Here is an 18,227-nt window from a genome sequence, read left to right as displayed (position 1 = left end):
TGATGGGGCACCCATTGACCTTTCCACTTGCAATACCATAGGTTGGGAAACAGCATGGCGGAAGGACATTAAAAGAGGTGTATAGCTGGATGCAATATCAGCACTTTGCAGGAGAAATAGGTAAGTATATAATTCCCTTCACTTGGAGAGAGTAGTGCCTGGTTTAGGCGCCCAGTTGCAAGGGCAACTGTTGTGACCCCCTATAGCTGTTTGTGCTGTCTTTGGCTGGAAGGTCCACAGCACTCCCCAACTATAGAATACTGGGGACCTTCTGACTAAAGACAGAACAAAGTGATGTTGTGTAACAATGGCTTACTAGCCCACCCAACACATAATATAGCCCCATTGAGAACTGCAGCCTCTTCACTGAATGTGTGTTGTATATTGTGTTGGGGCTTTACTAGGTATTACCCTTTCACTTGAATGGGATTTAATTAAACAGGCCATATGATGAATGATCATGAGGTCAATGAGGTCAAATTCCTATGTAAAATCACAAACACACTTTACATATAAAATGTAGATTACATTTTATTTTTTTTCTTTACAAAAATGACAACATAAAAATACATAAAAAGGCATTGACCACCCAGTGATCACCAAATTAAGGAGTCTCTGAAATGAGACTTAAGTGATTGCACTCCCTTCCTCATACAAACTTCTTACAATACACAGAAAAATACATACTTTATACAAGTGCTAAAAGTGTATAAATAGGTTTATTGCAAAATAGAAAAATACAAATATCAATTTTTGCATATTAAAAAATAAAAGCAGAAAAAAAGACAGAGGGGCTCATTTCCGGGCATATTTACCACTACGAGGCTGTTCTGGTGATGGACCTGTAGGCAGAAGAAAAGATTTTAAATGATATTTTCTCATATGAATGTAAAATCTGGAGAAAGTTTCTGCATGCCCAAGTACAAAACCATCAGGTGCAGACTCTAGAGCAGGGGTGCTCACACTTTTTCAGCATGTAAGCTACTTTATAAACTGACCAAGGCAAAAGATCTACTACCCACTTCTTGTGGGCGGACCCGGGGCAGGCCTGTGGGAGAGCAGGGACAGCGGCGTTCTGCCAGTGTCCAGAGATGACTCTCAGCCTGCGCTGTGAACAAGCAGCACCCCGGCTCCCTCCATCCCTAAGAGCGGGGAGCGTGTCATCCTCCGGAGCTGCTGCTGCCTGTGCTGCAAGTGTCCGGATGGCTTGTTCACAGTGCAGGCCGAGAGTCGACTCTCAGCCTGCGCTGTGAACAAGCAAACACCGGGGATCCCTGGCTGCATCCCGTGATCGACCCATATGTCCTTAGCGATCGACCGGTAGATCGCAATCAACGTATTGGACACCCCTGCTCTAGAGAAAGCCTAGATGGTATACACTGTTATTTACAGGCATTTATGTTACTTTTGTTAGAAACAGGTCTTTATCTGATGTACACTTATGCTTTTATATTAGGATTTTACTAGTATTGCCCTGCAAAAGAATGCAGGACTGACTGCAACCTTTATTACGGTTATGACTGTAATTTCAAATTGATCAGCTACCATATCAGGGTGGTTTCACAATACTGTTAGTGTTCGTTGCTGTCTTCAGTCATAGGATGACAGCAACGGACATTAACTGTGGCATAGAAAGGACATAGACTGAGTCTGTGTCTGTTCCCATTGACACTAATGTAAACATGATGGACGCGGTTTTCTGTCAAGTTTGTTTACTTTTGTAAGGGAAGAAAAGTCCTTCATACCTGACGCTGCTACTTTAATTTCTAATAGACTCACCATTCTGCAGTCCGCCCAGTCTTCGTTGCACCATCTCCAGATGGTGGATATACTCTGTAATAGAATGCTCAGGATCCTGAGAGGAGTGCTGAGATCTTTCTGGGGTGGGAGCCAGGGAGTGTGCTGCCCTGTATTCATGCAAATACAATTTTACTTTAATTCTCAGGAATAGCAGATTATTAACCCCACATAAAGCAGGGTTTGGTTTTTTTTGTTATTTTTTACTATTTTACTAACCATTTTGGCGTCCACTGTGATGGCCTCTGAGGTACCGTACCAATACTAGTGTTAGGGCTGTGGTAGAGACTAAATGGTAAGTCTCGGGTTGGAGGAGAGTTCAGTTTTGTACCACCCAACTGTTGTAAAACATCCATTCGATTCACTGGCAATAAAAATTAAGAAAAAAAAATAACTTTTTTAATGAACTGTAACTAGGGCTTATTTTCAGGGTAGGGCTTATATTTCAAACATATTCCAAAAAGTCTGAAAAATCACGCCAGGGCATATTTTTGGGGTAGGTTTAATTTTTGGAGAAACACGATAGCGATAACATTTTGGTGTATTTATCACTCAAAACAAGGAATTTTTTTTCACATTTTGCATGCAAATAAAACCCAAATGATTAAATGTGATATTTTACCCTATTTTTTTTTACTGACCAAAAGCCTGACCCATGTATATACACACACACACACACAACCTAAATAAGCTACTCTGATCCCTTTCTGTATACTGTAGATGTGCAATTTTGCTGAATGAGCGGTTTATCCAAATGTAGAGCTGGAAAGACTTTGCTGCCAGAAAGGGCCTTATTCATATGACTTATGTTGATGCATGTCTGCGTAGACCATAAGTCTTATGACCAAAACCATCACCATCTAAGATCATTGGTTGGATCTGATCTAACAGCCATAAGACTGACACTACATTGCACTGCAATACAGACCACTAACAAATGCTGAAGTAAAGAGCCCATCATCTTGTCCCTTTGTCTTCCGTTACGGTCTTACTTAAACACAAGCTACAACAAGTGCGCTTTAAGAGGTTTACCTTGCCGTGTCCCCAAATCTTCACTACCAGTTTTCCGATTTACTTTATGCCACTTCTTAACCAAGAACTTTAACCTGGAAAAAAATAAAAATTATCAGTAAAACAGTCATGGTGAACTGTGCAGTAACACACACACACACACACACACACACCTCTAGCCTATAGTGTACATTGTACACACACTGTTCTAGAAGCTTCACAGTTCTCTCAAGTCAAAATCTTTAACCCAAACTAAATGTACCAAGTAGCCTCACACTGCTCCACAGACGCACCACAGACATACCAGTGTCTAGTTGTAACCACAATAGTAAATCTGGCCTCCGTTTCAGTAATATCCCGATAACAGGCCTACCTAGAGATGGCGATGACTGCTCTCACAGCTGAACGGAATTTGCCAAGGCCAGTCTGGGACTTGCTGCGACTCTGTAGGTCTGCCGGAGAAGGATATACACCCATACGGGCGATCAAGGACAGAGTTGCCTTTTCACAAGCTTGAAAACCTCCGAGTAGGAGGAGCAAATATTTCTTTTGGTAGACTAAGGCTTTGCGGAAGCTTTCAGCTCTGAGGTATTTGCGGTACAGACGTTGCATCTAGGAAAAGGAGAAGAACAAAAAAAAAAAAATGAAGTGGATTTTTGTGTTATGTACATTAAAGGCCACAACGTTTTACTTCTACAGTTTTGCAGGTGATGAAAAATTCACCTTTGAATTTGGAGCATCTTGAAGTGGCCTGTTCTCCAGAGTTGCTTTGCTCAGTTCAGATTCTGCGTGTTTCAATGCAATCTGTAAGAGTCGTTTTTCACGTTGCCACACAGCACGTTCTGCCTCCAGGACTGAATCTACAACATCAGCATGCACCTAGAATAAAAGAAATAGGTTTAGTATTTAAGAAGTGTGGGGTTTGCGCTAAGACATTATTCTAGTCAATGGAACTATATTCATGATGGCCAGACGGGGATCACAGCTAAATTGTAGTAACACTGCCTCCTTTGCCAAGAGCTCCACAATGCTATTTTTGGGTTGGTTTTGGTGGGTGTTGGTACCGCAACCATAGCACTGCCAAAAGGTGAGTCAATGTAGAGATCGGCATGGTTTTGTTTCTCCACCTGCTGCAGGTTGGCCTCAGTACAAATGTCCCACCAAAATACCTATTAGGTTATGGGGTTGCCATGCAATTAGTTAGCTGAAGTTCTGTTCTATAAACCAGCAATTGCACCAAGCACTGTAGTGCACAATTGTTTCCCACGAGGTTGTGCGTTTTTTTTTTTCTTCCTTTATGTTATAACTATAATCAGGATTTGCTAAGTCTACGACCTATACAGTTATTTCATAGCCCGAGGTCATTTGCCTTTATCAGCAAAGTCAGGGAAGATTGATTTTCATGTACCACTATTACATTTTATAGGTCCTGGTTATAAAAAATAAATAAATAAAACAAAGTAAATAAAAGTTCTAAATCCCTCCTTTCCCTAGAATACATATAAAAGTAGAAAATGACTGTGAAAACATTATACACATTAGGTATCCCTGTGTCTGAAAGTGCCCGGTCTACTGAATATAGGGTATCTGCAGTGCTCCTGTTCCGTCGGGAAGAGGTTAATAGGAGCACTGCAGATCCCCTATATTCAGCCAGACTGAATTCCAAGTGGGGGGAAAAAAAACAAACTCTGTCCTCAAGCTCAGGGAAGGGGCAGACAGACAACTAAAGCACCCCCTCCCCTTCCCCAGCAACTACTGCACCCAAAAACTCCAACCATTTTAATTTTTGAAATTTTCCAGTAGCTGCTGCATTCCCCCCCCCCCCCCCCGCTTTTGCTCGAATCAATAAGTTTTCCCAGTTTTTTGTGGTAAAATTAGAGGCCTTGGCTTATATTCAGGTCGGCTTACACTAGCGTATATACAGTATATTTAAAGTACCTGATCTTTGGTCTTCCGAAGGGATTCTTGATGGCTCTTGGATAGTTTGGGCAGTTGACTTTTGAGATCTAGCTTCTCCTTTGTTAGCTGTGATACGGAGATTGCAAGCTCCTCATTTTCACGTTTCAATACATCAACCACACTGGATGGAGACTGTACTGGCTGCTAAAGGAAGGAAAGACTTGAGATCATTCTGGTGGATAAACCAGCTTAAAAAGGTCATATACAGGTAAAAACATTCCTCTATTCACCAAAATAATTTAACAAACATCTTCAGACCACCGCTGCCTCAGCAGGAGATCCTTTATACCTTCAGTATTAGGGAACATGGAAATCAAGAAAGCAGTTTACATAAAACAGCTGGTGGACCCGGCCTATCTTTGGTTTACATGCCGAGTACTTATTAGAATGCCAAATATCATATCTCCCCACTTTGCACTAATGCGTGATGTATAAAGCCAGCTGTCTTCCTTAAACCAGACCCATAATCATCTGTCGGGCCTCTTAGGCTGGTCTTACACTACAGTAATGTAAGTCCGCAAATGGTCCGTAATTGAGGGTTTTCAATTGCGGACACATTATAGTCAATGTGGCCTCTTACACCACTGGATATTTTATCCGTAGTGTGGCTGAGCCGCAACCGTGGTCCGCAATTTATAGAACATGTCTGTAATGGCCATGGCTTACGGCACTGTACGGACTCGCCCATAGAACTCTATGGGCGAGTGCAGCAGTTTAATGGGCATCTGCGGTGTCTATGTTGGTGATCAGCAGCTAGTTTTGCTGATCAGCAACTTGCGGACCGTAACCTCATTACGGTAGTGTAAGACCGGCCTTAATACTAGGAAAAGTAAGTCACACCTTGAAACACTAACCTGTGCATATCCTTTCTGCAGTTCAGACTTTAGTTCTGATAGAGAGTCCAACAACGCCATCACTTCAGCCTCATCTGGGAAGACTTCATGCGTTCTGAGAAAAAGTACAATATTAAAAGGGGTTTTGCCATTACAGACCCTTCTCCTCTATCCACATTCACTTCTATACGGCTGCATGAGATTGTATAGCACCATTGATGCTACTTAATTCAGGATGCGGGGGATCTTTTGGACCTCTGTTTCCCCGATCACATTTTTGAAACCCCTTTTTTGGACCAATAACTCCCAGAGCTCCATAGACCATAGCTGAAAGTCTAGTACCAAGCTTATACAGACTATATATTTCAACAGGTTCTAATATTATGGCAGCTATAAGTAGTCCAAAGGCATTTACACATCTTTCCTTGTGTGACCGTAAATACATGCGCTCCCACCGGTTTCTATAGCTGCTTTTGTCTCTATATTTACAGCACAGACTAAATGGTGTCTTGTTTAAATCTTAAGCCCAAGTCTGGTACAGCTTACCTGTCGCCTTTGTTCTGCACCCATTTCTTTACTTGAAGCACAGTGTGAAGCAACTGCTGCCATACTCTCTGCATGTTATTGGTTAAGTAAGCCGTGTTTTTCGGAGGGGTACTGCTATCATTCCAGGATCTGCTCTTTCGAGATGCCAGTGCGCGTTCTTGCTCTTCTAAGTCTGCCAGCATCTGCTGAAGTTCCTGGATACGACGTTTGTCTCTGTCATGTTGTAACTGCAAGTCCTATTTGAAGAATAAAGTCTATGAAACCAATGCTTTGTTCCTTGGAAACACACCAAGTAATCCTTTCACTAGGTAACAATACCTTAGGTATTTTGTATACAAACTCACCAACTCTGACATTTCAAGCCCTAACTCCAGAAAAGAGGGATCTATCCTGAACCAGAAGAAACCACAATTGGTAACCTTCTTAGGACTCACCATTATTCGTCGTTCCTGCTCCTCTTCTCGCACTCTACTGGTTTCGGACTGTTTAAATCTTTTTGATTCTTTCTCAAGTTCCTTCACCCAGGTTCTTTCCTTTTCCTTAAGAATCAGTACTTGTGCTTGGTACTGATCACGATCCTTCTGCAGGCGAAGTTCACGTTCTCTCTGCTGTTCCAAAACACTGTCCAGTTGTTGTTTCTGACTCTGTAAGGACTCCAAAAGTGCCTGCAGCTTGACCCCAGCCTCACGTTCTTTTTGCATTTCCTCACGACAGGTCTGCACTTCAGATTCTAGCTGTCGTTTGGCATGGACGGCCTGCTGCTGAGTTTTCTCTATCATGGCAACAAGGTCTCTGGCACGTTTCCTCTCTGCTTCCAATTCACTCTGTAATGTCAGTACCAACTTCCGTTCCTGCTGCCTCTCCTCTTCTTTTTCAGACAGTTCTCGAGCATGCTGCTGCCTGAGCTGTTCAAGAATATTACGCTCAAGGGTTAAAGTGCTGGAAAGACTTAATGAATGCTGTTTTTCCTTCTCCAGTTCCTTCGCTGCCTCTGACAGTTTGCTATGTTCCTGAGCAAGAAGAGCTTTACAGCGAGACTGCTCTATTTCAAGTTCTTTCTTAAGATTGCTACAAAATGTTTGCTCTCGCGAGAGCTCGGCTGAGATTTTGGCATTTAGCTTTTTCAGCTCCTCGAGAGACAGTGAAACATCCTGGCAAGAAATAAAAATTTTAAGTCCAGGGAACAAGACACAAATGGGTTTGTCATACTATTTCACGCATTGCCTAGCCTCTTTCTTTGCTCCCCCTTAGACGCTTATGGAGAACACGCTAAGTCTAGAAATCAATGGTGAGGACCAGCAGTGGGGTCCATCACCAGTGTGTTCTAGGATTTATTACCTATGCTGGGAATAGGTGACGAACGCCAAGTGGGAAGCTCTAGTCACATTTTTTTTTTTTTTTTTTTGTCTTACCTGTAAGGATTTCTCCTTGAGTTCCAAAGTTCTTTGGATAACAGACTTCTGCTCGGCAAGTCTCTGCTTTTCCTTCTGGCTTTCATTCTGGACGGTCTTCATATAATCAGACATAGTCCTTTCTTTATTTTCTAGTTCATCTCTAAATTGGAAAAAAAATGCAAAAATAAATCAGTAAAAAAAATAAAATAAAAAAATAAAATTAATAAATCTCCCCCCATGGATATGTAAAAGATAATGGAAAGTATAAGGAAATGAGTCTGAGGACAATATATAGTGTGTCAAAAGTGAATTAATTTTAATCATACCTCAGTTTTGTGGTTTCAGCCTGAAGCTCTCTCTGCATCTCCTTCTGTGCCTTTCTGAGGCTCTCCATCTCCATTGCCTTTTCCTCTAGCTCAGATCGGAGTTGAGAAACAGCCGCCTGTTCCTGGAGTAGGAGTTTATACTGTTCAGTTGCTCGTTCCTTCTCGCGTGACAGAGACCCCTTTACATCTTCAGTTATGGAGGCTTCCTGCTGTAGTTTGTACTCCAACAGCTCAACTACGAAAGAGGATATTCAATTTCAGCCATTTTTAACAAGTTGCTGGAGTGCATTAGAAAAAGAAATGGTCATTGCATCTAGAGATGAAGTCAGTTTTTGCTGTACCCATACAATTTGGTTCCTTACCTTGCCTGCGTAGCTGGTGTTCTCTCGTATGTCCTCTCTCCTCCGTGCTGGTAAGAGTGTCTTGCAGTTTCTGAAGTTTCTCCTGATTTTGTAGATGGGCCATGCGCAACTGTGAACGGAGATCCTGAATCTCAGACAAGAGACTGGTGCGATCAACGGCCAGAACATGCTCTAGGACAAGACGTTTCTGCTCCTCCTGCATAGAAAAGTTGCTTAGTGTTTGTCTCCATATTTTCAATATTGTGCAGGCGAGTATTTAAAGCCAAAACCAATGAAATGGACAAGTATCTAGTCTTTACCAACCTGTTCCTTGATAAGATGCTCCACTTTTTCTGACAGTAGATTTTTGTCTCCAGAGCCATGGCGAATATCAGACTGAAGTTCCAGACGCAGATACTCTCTCTCACTTTCCAGCAGTGCCTGCACGCTCTGCAACAGGTCCCTTCTCCAGTCCAAGGTGGTGCTTTCCTAGAATCCAAGACAAAAAAATAAATGCAACGTTGTACATTTACATGGATTCCTTGGTAAGTATTGTTGCAGAGTAAAATATGACTTGTATCCCGATTCCTGGTCACTATGGATAATGGGCTAATTGTGCACCAAAACCAATTCTAAAAAAGGTGAAGGGACAATTTAAACAAAGGAAAGGTGATCTAATAACTAGAGATGAGCGAGTACTGTTCGGATCAGCCGATCCGAACAGCACGCTCCATAGAAATGAATGGATGCACCTGGTACTTCTGCTTTGACGGCGGCCGGCCGCTTAACCCCCCCGCGTGCCGGCTACGTCCATTCATTTCTATGTGAGCGTGCTGTTCGGATCGGCTGATCCGAACAGAACTCGCTCATCTCTACTAATAACCACCCCATACAAAAGAGACAACACATTAACATTTATAAAACCTGTACCTTCTCTCCTTTGTCAGCAGCCAAAGCTAAAGCTGAACTCAGGGACTGGATGGTTTCTTGCAAGCTTTGTTTCTCCTTCTGCCAAGTTTCTATCTTGATCGCAAGATCTGAACTGTCTGGAACGGTAGACTTAACCAGAGGACGTTCAGACAACTCCAAGATTTTGCAGCTTTCTTCGTGCACCATATCCAACATTCTCTGCACATAGTAAATCAGACATATCGTAGTTATAGCGAATATGATCCGTTAAGCAGAAAAGGGTATTCTAGTAATAAATCATCAGCTATTCACTGAATAGGAGATGACTGCTAGAACAGTATGGTGATGGAGGAGGGGATTCTGACCATTAGGACCGCCATGACCACAAAACTGGGGCCCCAATTTAAACTAGAGTACAGTTCTATGCAATTACAGCCAGATCCCCACTTGTGATGAGTGGAGGTCCTAGCATTGGGACCCTCACTGATCCCCAAAAGGCAAGGGATAACATCCAGTATTTGCAATGACAAAGGCTTTATGTAGGCCTGCAAAGGTGAAATACAAAAACACTTGTATTCAAGGTTTACCTGCAGTTGTGGAGATAGCCCGGTGGTGCCCAGGATATCCATCTTTTGTTTTATGTGCAACAAATTCTCCATATAATTTTGCTCAGATTTGGTGCCAACTTCAGACCTGTAATCTATAAAGTAAATTAATTTCAGTAATATTTACAGAACAAGGTTTTGTTGAGTTTCTTGCCTCAATTTAAGTAAAACCGGCAAAAAAATAAATTATAAATTTTAAAAGGGGATTTAACGCCATAGAACCATATCCATGAACCTAACTTGTTGCAGATAAAAAAAAAAAAAAAAAAAAGAAAAAAAAAAAGAAAAGGGGGACTGTGAGCAAAAACACCCCGGGAGCAGGGTTTACAACTATGGATGGAAGACATGCCATGGTTCATGGCATCACTGCTGAGACCAGTGATTGGCTGCAGTGGCCATGTCATGTGACAGTATAGCATGCCATCACCTAAGTAGAGAACAAAGATCAGAGGGGACCCCTATAGCATCATTGAAGAGGTTGAGGATTTAAGAGACATGTTAAAAGGGGGTACATAGCAACTTAGACCTATTCACAAGACAGATCTCAAGTGTCTGATCTCTGGAACCCCCTCTAATCACAAACATGGAGTTACCTTGCTTTAAAAGGAATAGTGGTCGCACATTAGTGCCGCTACACTCGCTAAGGGACAGATAACGGAGTACAGCGCTTGGCCATCTTAATCAGTGACACATACTTTGGATAGAGTGGTGGTTGTGGATATGCTTTGCCCTCCAGTTTTCCTCTACCCCAGGCAAATTTTGTCCAATCCTGGAAAACCCCTTTAATTCCTAGAGAGTGCTGCATGATAACATTTGCACGTACCCAGTTCATCAGATTTCTCAGAATCCACTTGATCTTCCCTGGAGCTCCTGAAGTCATCACAAGAACCATAGTCTGTGTGTTCCGCATCTCTTAGCTGAAGGAGAAACATTTTATTATAGTTCCTTACAAAATCATGCAAGATTCCACATTACTACACATCACCATAGCATTAAATAGTGCAGTGGTCGGGTCTGTAGTTGTGGCTAGTAGTAAGTAATACATGCCGTATATACATACACAAGCAGAAATAACCTTACACTTACCGGACTGGTCTGCTGTGCTGAAAAGTTGCTCTCAGATAAAGATGGAGTGCTGGATCCTATAAGATCACAGTGTTCAGATCTTTTGATACAAGAAGATTTGGATCTCATAAGCTCAGCACTGGGATCAATACTCAGTTCAGAGAAGGGTGTAAATGCCCCCAGGCTGTGTATCGCTTCCTCTTGTTTTCGGACCATTTCCGGGGAGTCCCAGGTACTCAGGTCTGTTAGGCTTTCAGAGAAGCTCGTAGCTTTTCCAGGTCTTGACAGGTCAGGCTTCACCTCTTCAAAATTCTTTTTAGGCATCAATGCTATCATGGCTTCTTGGTTCACTAGGGCTTCGTGTAGTTTCTTAACCTGAGTACTAAGATTCTGGGAATGGGTCTGCAATTCTGCCACACTATGTTCTCGCTTCTGTTCAACACAAAAATAAGATATTAATTCAGATTATTTCATATCAATTTCAATAAAAGTTTATACCTGCAAATAACCTTCTTGAGATTCCAGCGATATAACAGACCATGTGATTAGAGAATATCTAATTGAGTAGTACAGCGTGTTTGTGTCAACGCCTCACCAAAAGAAGGATAAAAAGTCACCCTGACCAAATATTGCAGTTACGATATATAGTGGTTCCACTAATTACAATATAGATTCAATCAGGGATGATAAAGCTGAAAACATTAATTTCGGGTCATCGTTCTATTGAAAACTAGTTACTGGTACTGAAACTAGGAGAAGGTCAACCAAAAATAAGGACATTAAACATGATGAGCAAAAAAAAAAAAACTAATACAGATAATGAGTCCTTATATATAAAGTCATAAGTAGCTGGTAGGAGCTGTATATCACTTTGTGTTCGTCTTCAGGGTGTGTAGTATGTAATATGGAGCTGTGCACTAAACACCAGGTGAGGCAGCTCATCCTGGAAACCAGCACATCAGTAGTACAGTGGTGTTACCAAGAAAGTGACAGTGTCACCATGCTGTTTGGATGAGAAGATCTAGTCCATAACATGGCTGAAGGTGGTTTCAAGTCATAATGATCCAGAAAAGAGCAATGAAAATCTGGTAACCTGGGAAACCTCTGTACATTGCACATCATTCTGTATTCGCACCTGAAGCTGCTGTAGAACATCTTGGGCCTTGGCTTCTTTTCGTTCACACTCTGCTCGTAACTCCTCTAGTTCTTGCTTCATGTCGGCAAGCTGAGTCCGTGCACTATGAAGATCGGCTTCTCTCCTAGTTGCCAAATTCTCTGCGGTAGTCAACTGCTCCTTCAAAGTAACCTAATGAATAAATGGTATAAGAAGGAAACGAGACATTTCAAATACCAATGAGTTAAAGATCTATAGAACGCTCCGATCCCGTTTAACTATTTAACACCTCACAGAAGGCTTTTCCAAGTTGTAAACTGAAGGTGATCATTGTAAAGTTAGTAACAGTTACAGTTCTTACACACAGTGCTGTGGAGTTGGAGGCATGGATTGGGTCAGGGCCGGTATGGATAATGTAATGGCTGCTCAAGAGTGCGGTAAAATTTTCTTACACATCCAACTAGGCACTGCAGTTATCCTAATACCCATGAAACCAGAATCTGGACTTCAATACTCCAACACCTCAAGCAAAGACTGTGCTATTGTAGCAGCAAGACATTCCAATAAATCAATACTCACCAACTGAGGTAGTACTTGTGGTTCCAGAAATTCATCCTCATACGTTTGTGTCTCTTCAGACAGCATCTGAGTTTTCTCCTCCCAGTCGCTGAGAAGTTGCTTCAGATGCTGAATTTCTCGCTTATACGCTTCCTCTCCCTCCCTTTGTTCATTGGAACATGTTGCCATTGAATCTTGAAGAGAATTATTATCTTCTTGCACTTTTTGAAGGTCCATTCTGGCAGTTTCTAGAGACTGCGCACTTTGAGCCAGAAGATTCTCAAATTCTGCTCTGTCACCTGCATTTTGCTCCTGTATCGTCTTTATCAAGAGTTCTTTTTCCATAAGGAAGCGATCTTTCTCCAGTAATCTATCTCGCAGTTCTTGCAGATCAGATGTTAGAGTGACAATATGGTCTTCTCGCTCTGAGTATCGCACATGGAGGAGCTCACACTCCTCCACCATATTCCTATATTGCACTTGGAGAGTTTCTAGTGCTTGTTCATGCTGCCTGCAGGACTGCTGTACATTGTGCAAATTTCTTTCCAAGACCTCTATATCAGTGATGTGCACAGCTTCTTTCTCTTCTAGATCTTTCTGCAACGTTTCCAACTGAGTTTTGTATGAAGGTTCAGAGTCTTCTAAACTATCTTGTGTTGTTCTTCCACCCTGGCATTTAGCACCTTTTCTTAGCTCCCGTTGCAGGTTCTCCACCTCGCCAAGCCCCAGCTGATCCAAACTTTCTTGACTGTCACTGATTTCATGTCTGTTTGGCCCCAATTGTTCAAGCTCTTGTTGCAATTTTTCAATGACTTCATGAAGCTGCTCAACTTCTTCCTCCTTGTCCTGACGTAATCTGTCTAGGTCGCTGCGAAGAAGTTCAATCAGTGATCTCAACTCCTCCAGTTCTGCAGATTGAGAGCTTGTTGCCTGTATTTGGAATAAGAAAACGTTTTACCACATTTCCATAAACTGTTCATACAAGGAAATCTATCAGACATTCATTACATATCCTATGAACCTGTAAACGTCTGAGTTAGGAATACCCCTTTAAACCAGAAAGTTTAAGAGCCACCTCCATTGATGATTTTTTTTTAACCTATCATCTATCCACAGGATAGCGGAGAAGTGTCTGATCCTGGCGGTCTGACTGATGTGATTGGAACTAGTTCTGTTAATAGATATCCCAAACCTTCCATATGAATAGAGTGAAAACTTGGTATGACCCCTTCAAGTTCCCATTTCAGCATGTGCAGTAAATATCAGCCATATAGGATTGTTACACAAGGCAGCCCTTACCTCTTGCTGCAGTCTCAAGATCTGTTCATTCAAATGGTCAATCTCTTGGTTTTTCTCTTGCAGCAATGCCTGTGGAAGGTGCAAGGTGGAGCTAGAAGCATCTTCGAACTTCTTGGATTGCATGGAAGACATTTCATCCTATTACACCAAATACATACAATTACACCCAAGGTCACACAAATAAGTTACTTGCAAGCTTTGATGATATACTTGCCTTCAACTGCAAATATTCCTCCTGGGCTTGCTGTATAGCTTGTTCATACTGCTTCCGCTGGATGTCCAGTTGCAAGTTAAGTTGGAAGACTTCTTCTGTTTTGCTCATCAATTCTTCTCTAAACTGCTCTAGCTGCTCAGCCAAGCTCTCAGCCTACAAAGTAATGGAATAAGTAAGAGGGACTCTGCAAGCAGGACAAGATCCTCAACATTGGGTACAGAGTTTTTTGGAAGCAAGTCCTTCTTCTCCCACAAGGGGAGGTGGGAAGGCATAGTAGAACGATGAATATATCTTTACACTGAATACATGGGTCTGATATGGACTGTATGTAAACAGGCTGATAAGTTTGCCTCTCCAGATAATATATATTACAAAGATGTTGCTGTTCACCTGTACTATTCATTTATAACAAGTTGTTTCATAATTGGAGGTACAATAAAATGTGTTTAGCTGCAGCCACCACTACAGGGAGCATAGTGCAAGTTTACATTGAATACAATATATTATGCCGTAAGCTCATCTACTCCATTTCTAATGGTGGCCAGAATGGGTTGTCAATCATAAATGTATAGCTAAAATGTTAGTACTGGATAATAAATAAATAAAAAAAAAAACACACGTGTTACACTATTGGTATTAGGAAACCTACCTCTTTCTCTTTTCTTTGCAGGGCCTCCCGCTCTGCCTGCAGCTCTTGCTTTAAGAGATGGTCCGGCTCCCCCTCCAAGGGTATTCTATGGCGGGTCTCATCCAGCTTGGATTGAAGCGCAGAGATCTGTAGTACGTTATTGTACTGCTGCTGCTGTAATGCTTCTTTGTCCTTGTAGGAAAAAAAATTATTAACATTTCTATAGCCAGAATGCTAACAGACAAACCATTCATTTGCCTAGGCATCTGTCAATGCAAAGATGTGCCAAAGGTTTATCAGGCTGGCAGGGATTTTGTCAAAATCTAGACATGTAGCGAGAGGGCTGCCTACAACATTACAGACATTCATGCATATATTTTATTTTCTATTCTGGTAATACTAAGGTAATGCTGGCTGCCTTTGCATCATAAATAGAGAATCCATCTCCCTCGATTGTCACTCATGGTTAAAACTGCCCACTGGACTCCATTACTCCCCAAGCAGAGGGAACAGAAATATATGGATAAATGACAAACTATACATATTTTATTGGCCTATAAGATTATATATCAGTCTTCTCAGTATTCCCTGTGCTATAACGTTATTACTGCAGCTTATACTGCATTGTCACGTCTTTTATATGTTCTATGTTCAAATCCATGCAGGATGATAAAAGGTACCCAACCCATTTATCTTGCCTTAAAGGGGTTGTCCCATAACAAGGATCCTATATATACTGCTAGTTTATGTGGATTTAAGACTTTCTAAATGCATTGCTTTATGAAAACTGCTTTGTTTGGCCGCTATCTTAATTTATTCACTTAATTTTTTTACATGCGTTTCTATGACCACGGGCCCCGAACCACAGGCTTATCTGCTCAGTCCCTCAGTGACATAGCTCCCTGCTCTCGGGGGGGAGGGAGGGGCTGAGTGCTCGGCAGCAGCTCTGAGCTGTGTATGTCTGACAAGTAGCGGAGCTCCTCAGATAGGGGAGGGTGGAGGTGAGTGCTCCAAGATTTTTGAACCATTTATCTCCTGCTCTTCCACTTATCAGCCAGTTTAATTGAATTTGGCTGATAAGGGATGAGATAGGAAGTCCGGTACCTCTGTATGTAATGCAAGCTGACTCAAACCAGCTCTGCTACATCAGCTTCATACTGTGGTAATGCATTTACAACCAATCCCTCATTACCGACTGCAAACATAGCAGAGCAAATGAAACCCCGCCCACCAATGTACCGAGAAAACCAGGAAATAAACAGAGCACAGAGCCTGCAGTTTGGTGAACAAGGGTTATGGGAATACCCCTTTAAGGGTCTGGTGTCAAATCTATTCGTTCAGAGAAAGGAGTCAGTGTATCCACCACATTTCCCAGGTCATCCTCTGCTCTTCTTGCTGTGGAGCTACAGTAAGAATATCCTGACCAATTTATAAGTAGATTCTAAACATCAAACTATACGTAAACTGTCGAACAACTTTATTTTCTGCCAGCATTTATGCCATTAATAAGTTTTGTAATCAACTATTAACAGGTTTTGGCTCCTTTCTGTGAAATCCTATGTCCTCAGTTTCTTTATTAGTGTTAGAAATACTCACAGATTCTAACAAGGAATACGAATGTGAGAATCTCACCTTTCATATGACACCAGGAGACCGTTTCTACCTTTTACATTGCCTGACAAGTTCACATCTGTATTGGACTGCTAAAATAATGCAAACATACAGAGCCCGAGGAGACCCTTTAATGGGGGTTGGTCACTGCCCATTGTTTTTAAGCAAAACTGCTGGGCAAAAAAAGTGCCGCGTGCAGGACTGTTTAATGCAGCGATTTTGGCTGAGACAATAGGATTTCTCCCTCACATAACACATATGAGCACCGCCTTACCTGTACAAGTTCCTTCTCCATCTTTTGCATTTTTAGCAATTCTGCTTCCAGCAGGCTACACTTCTTGGCTGCGTCAGCATTGATCAAGACGGCTTGCTCCAGCTCTTGTATCCTCAACAACATCTTATCTATTTCTTCATTTCTTTCAGTAATCTGCTGCTCCAATTGCTCTCTTCCCTGAAGCAATAGTTTGCAGTCATCCACTTTCTCCTTTACACGCGCCTCCAGTGTCTCAATCTGCAGAAGACATTATTTGCGGATCTATTATATGCTTGGGAATAGTACAAGGAGCGAAACTAAAAGCAATTAAGCAGGGAACGACATGCGGGGCTACGAGTCTACAAGTGGCTTCTATCTACTACGGAGGGTAGTCATGCGGGAGAATTACTGGACGCATGGGACAACATAGGGATCAGTTAGTCATTAGTGAGGAATTTCAGATGTAGACATGACCGATCATACCTGGACACTCCAGTCATGGAGCTGTGTCAAAATTACACAGTACATAGGAGAGGAGGGAAAAAAAAAAATGAAGAAAATAAAGATATTAAGTGCTATTATAAACAATAAAGTGATCAAAAAACGGAGGATGTTAAGATAAAATAAGAACAAAGCATGCTATACAACAAACTATCCTGGAGGTCAGCTCATCACTGTAGTTCACAATTTCCAAATCTGCTTGCTCAGTGTATTACAAGAGTAAGCAGCGGTTTAGGTACACGTTTCAGTTGCACTGAAATGTAGTATTGCATATGGCACCCATTTGTATGAATGGGTGACCATGTGACGTATCTGGGCTGGGCCGGCTGGAACAGGGGCTGCTATTTCTAAAAGTCTCTCAGCTGTGGTCCATAGAGGAAGATCCTGAACGTGGAAACCCTCTCTGACATTGATCTGCTCTAATAGGACACAAGGGACAGCACAAAGAACTTTCTAATGATCTTTTTACTCCTAGGCCAGTGACAAGGGGACATCCTCTATGTCTGGAGGAGAGAAAGTCTCACCATCAACATAGAAGGGGATTCTTCACAGTAAGAACAGCGAGGCTAAGGAAGTCTCTGCCCCAGAAAGTGGTGATGGCGGATTCATAGAGCAAGTTCAATGAGAACAATATTATGGGTTATTGATTCCAGATTTTAAGGACATGTTGATCCAGGGTTTTATACTGACTGCTAGATTGGATTCGGAAATAATTTTATTCCCCTGAAATAGGTCAATTAGCATAAATCTCATGGTTTTTTTTTGCCTTCCTCTGGATCAACGCTGTAGGGATTGTAGGGTTATAGGTTGGACTTGATGGCCTGATGTCTTCATCCAACCTCATCTATTATGTAAGGTGAGGGGTTGTTCTAGAGATATTTATTTTTAATTTTAAAGTGGTTACTACTTAACAGGGTGTTCCATGATATAAAGGGGTTGTCCAATTGATTTTTAATCAGTTATCTACCCTGAGGATAGGTCATCAATAAAAATGAACTGTACAACCCCTACAAATATTGATGACCTATTCTAAGGAGAAGTCATCAATATATAACAGGTGTGTGTCCAATACCCAGAGGCTCCCCAGTCCCTTTCAAGTGTTCTTGGTATTCAGTGAAGAGGCCAGAGACAGAGAGCTCAACCAAATGTTCACGTGGTCCCTCTTTAAACCCTTAAAGATGCGTATTATTAATGCCATATCTTAATGATAGGTCAATATTACATTCCTGGAAAACCTGTTTTTTTTTTTTTTTTTAAACTCGT

The 18,227-nt window shown here is 41.8% G+C and overlaps 1 protein-coding gene across 1 annotated transcript in view; it reads right to left on the bottom strand.

Moving 5' to 3' along the window:
• Positions 1-625: 625 nt before the first annotated feature.
• Positions 626-18,227, bottom strand: part of PCNT (pericentrin) — a 51,182-nt gene continuing 33,580 nt past the window's right edge. The window contains exons 26-50 of the mRNA XM_075283869.1: positions 16,947-16,967; positions 16,485-16,721; positions 14,621-14,791; positions 13,972-14,124; positions 13,758-13,895; positions 12,480-13,388; positions 11,922-12,092; positions 10,808-11,218; positions 10,545-10,638; positions 9,704-9,816; positions 9,138-9,335; positions 8,532-8,696; positions 8,229-8,424; positions 7,867-8,101; positions 7,559-7,700; positions 6,581-7,297; positions 6,147-6,382; positions 5,622-5,715; positions 4,747-4,911; positions 3,532-3,687; positions 3,182-3,420; positions 2,830-2,903; positions 2,017-2,161; positions 1,780-1,907; positions 626-842 (exon numbers count right to left, since the gene is read on the bottom strand). Coding sequence (XP_075139970.1) covers positions 796-842; positions 1,780-1,907; positions 2,017-2,161; positions 2,830-2,903; positions 3,182-3,420; positions 3,532-3,687; positions 4,747-4,911; positions 5,622-5,715; positions 6,147-6,382; positions 6,581-7,297; positions 7,559-7,700; positions 7,867-8,101; positions 8,229-8,424; positions 8,532-8,696; positions 9,138-9,335; positions 9,704-9,816; positions 10,545-10,638; positions 10,808-11,218; positions 11,922-12,092; positions 12,480-13,388; positions 13,758-13,895; positions 13,972-14,124; positions 14,621-14,791; positions 16,485-16,721; positions 16,947-16,967 — 5,355 coding nt within the window. The 3' untranslated portion in view covers positions 626-795. The remainder of the gene's footprint in view (positions 843-1,779; positions 1,908-2,016; positions 2,162-2,829; positions 2,904-3,181; positions 3,421-3,531; positions 3,688-4,746; positions 4,912-5,621; positions 5,716-6,146; positions 6,383-6,580; positions 7,298-7,558; positions 7,701-7,866; positions 8,102-8,228; positions 8,425-8,531; positions 8,697-9,137; positions 9,336-9,703; positions 9,817-10,544; positions 10,639-10,807; positions 11,219-11,921; positions 12,093-12,479; positions 13,389-13,757; positions 13,896-13,971; positions 14,125-14,620; positions 14,792-16,484; positions 16,722-16,946; positions 16,968-18,227) is intronic.

The sequence above is a fragment of the Leptodactylus fuscus genome, chromosome 8, assembly GCF_031893055.1.
Source record: "Leptodactylus fuscus isolate aLepFus1 chromosome 8, aLepFus1.hap2, whole genome shotgun sequence".
Classification (NCBI taxonomy): Eukaryota; Metazoa; Chordata; class Amphibia; order Anura; family Leptodactylidae; genus Leptodactylus; species Leptodactylus fuscus.
This window is presented reverse-complemented; position numbering and strand designations above follow the sequence as displayed.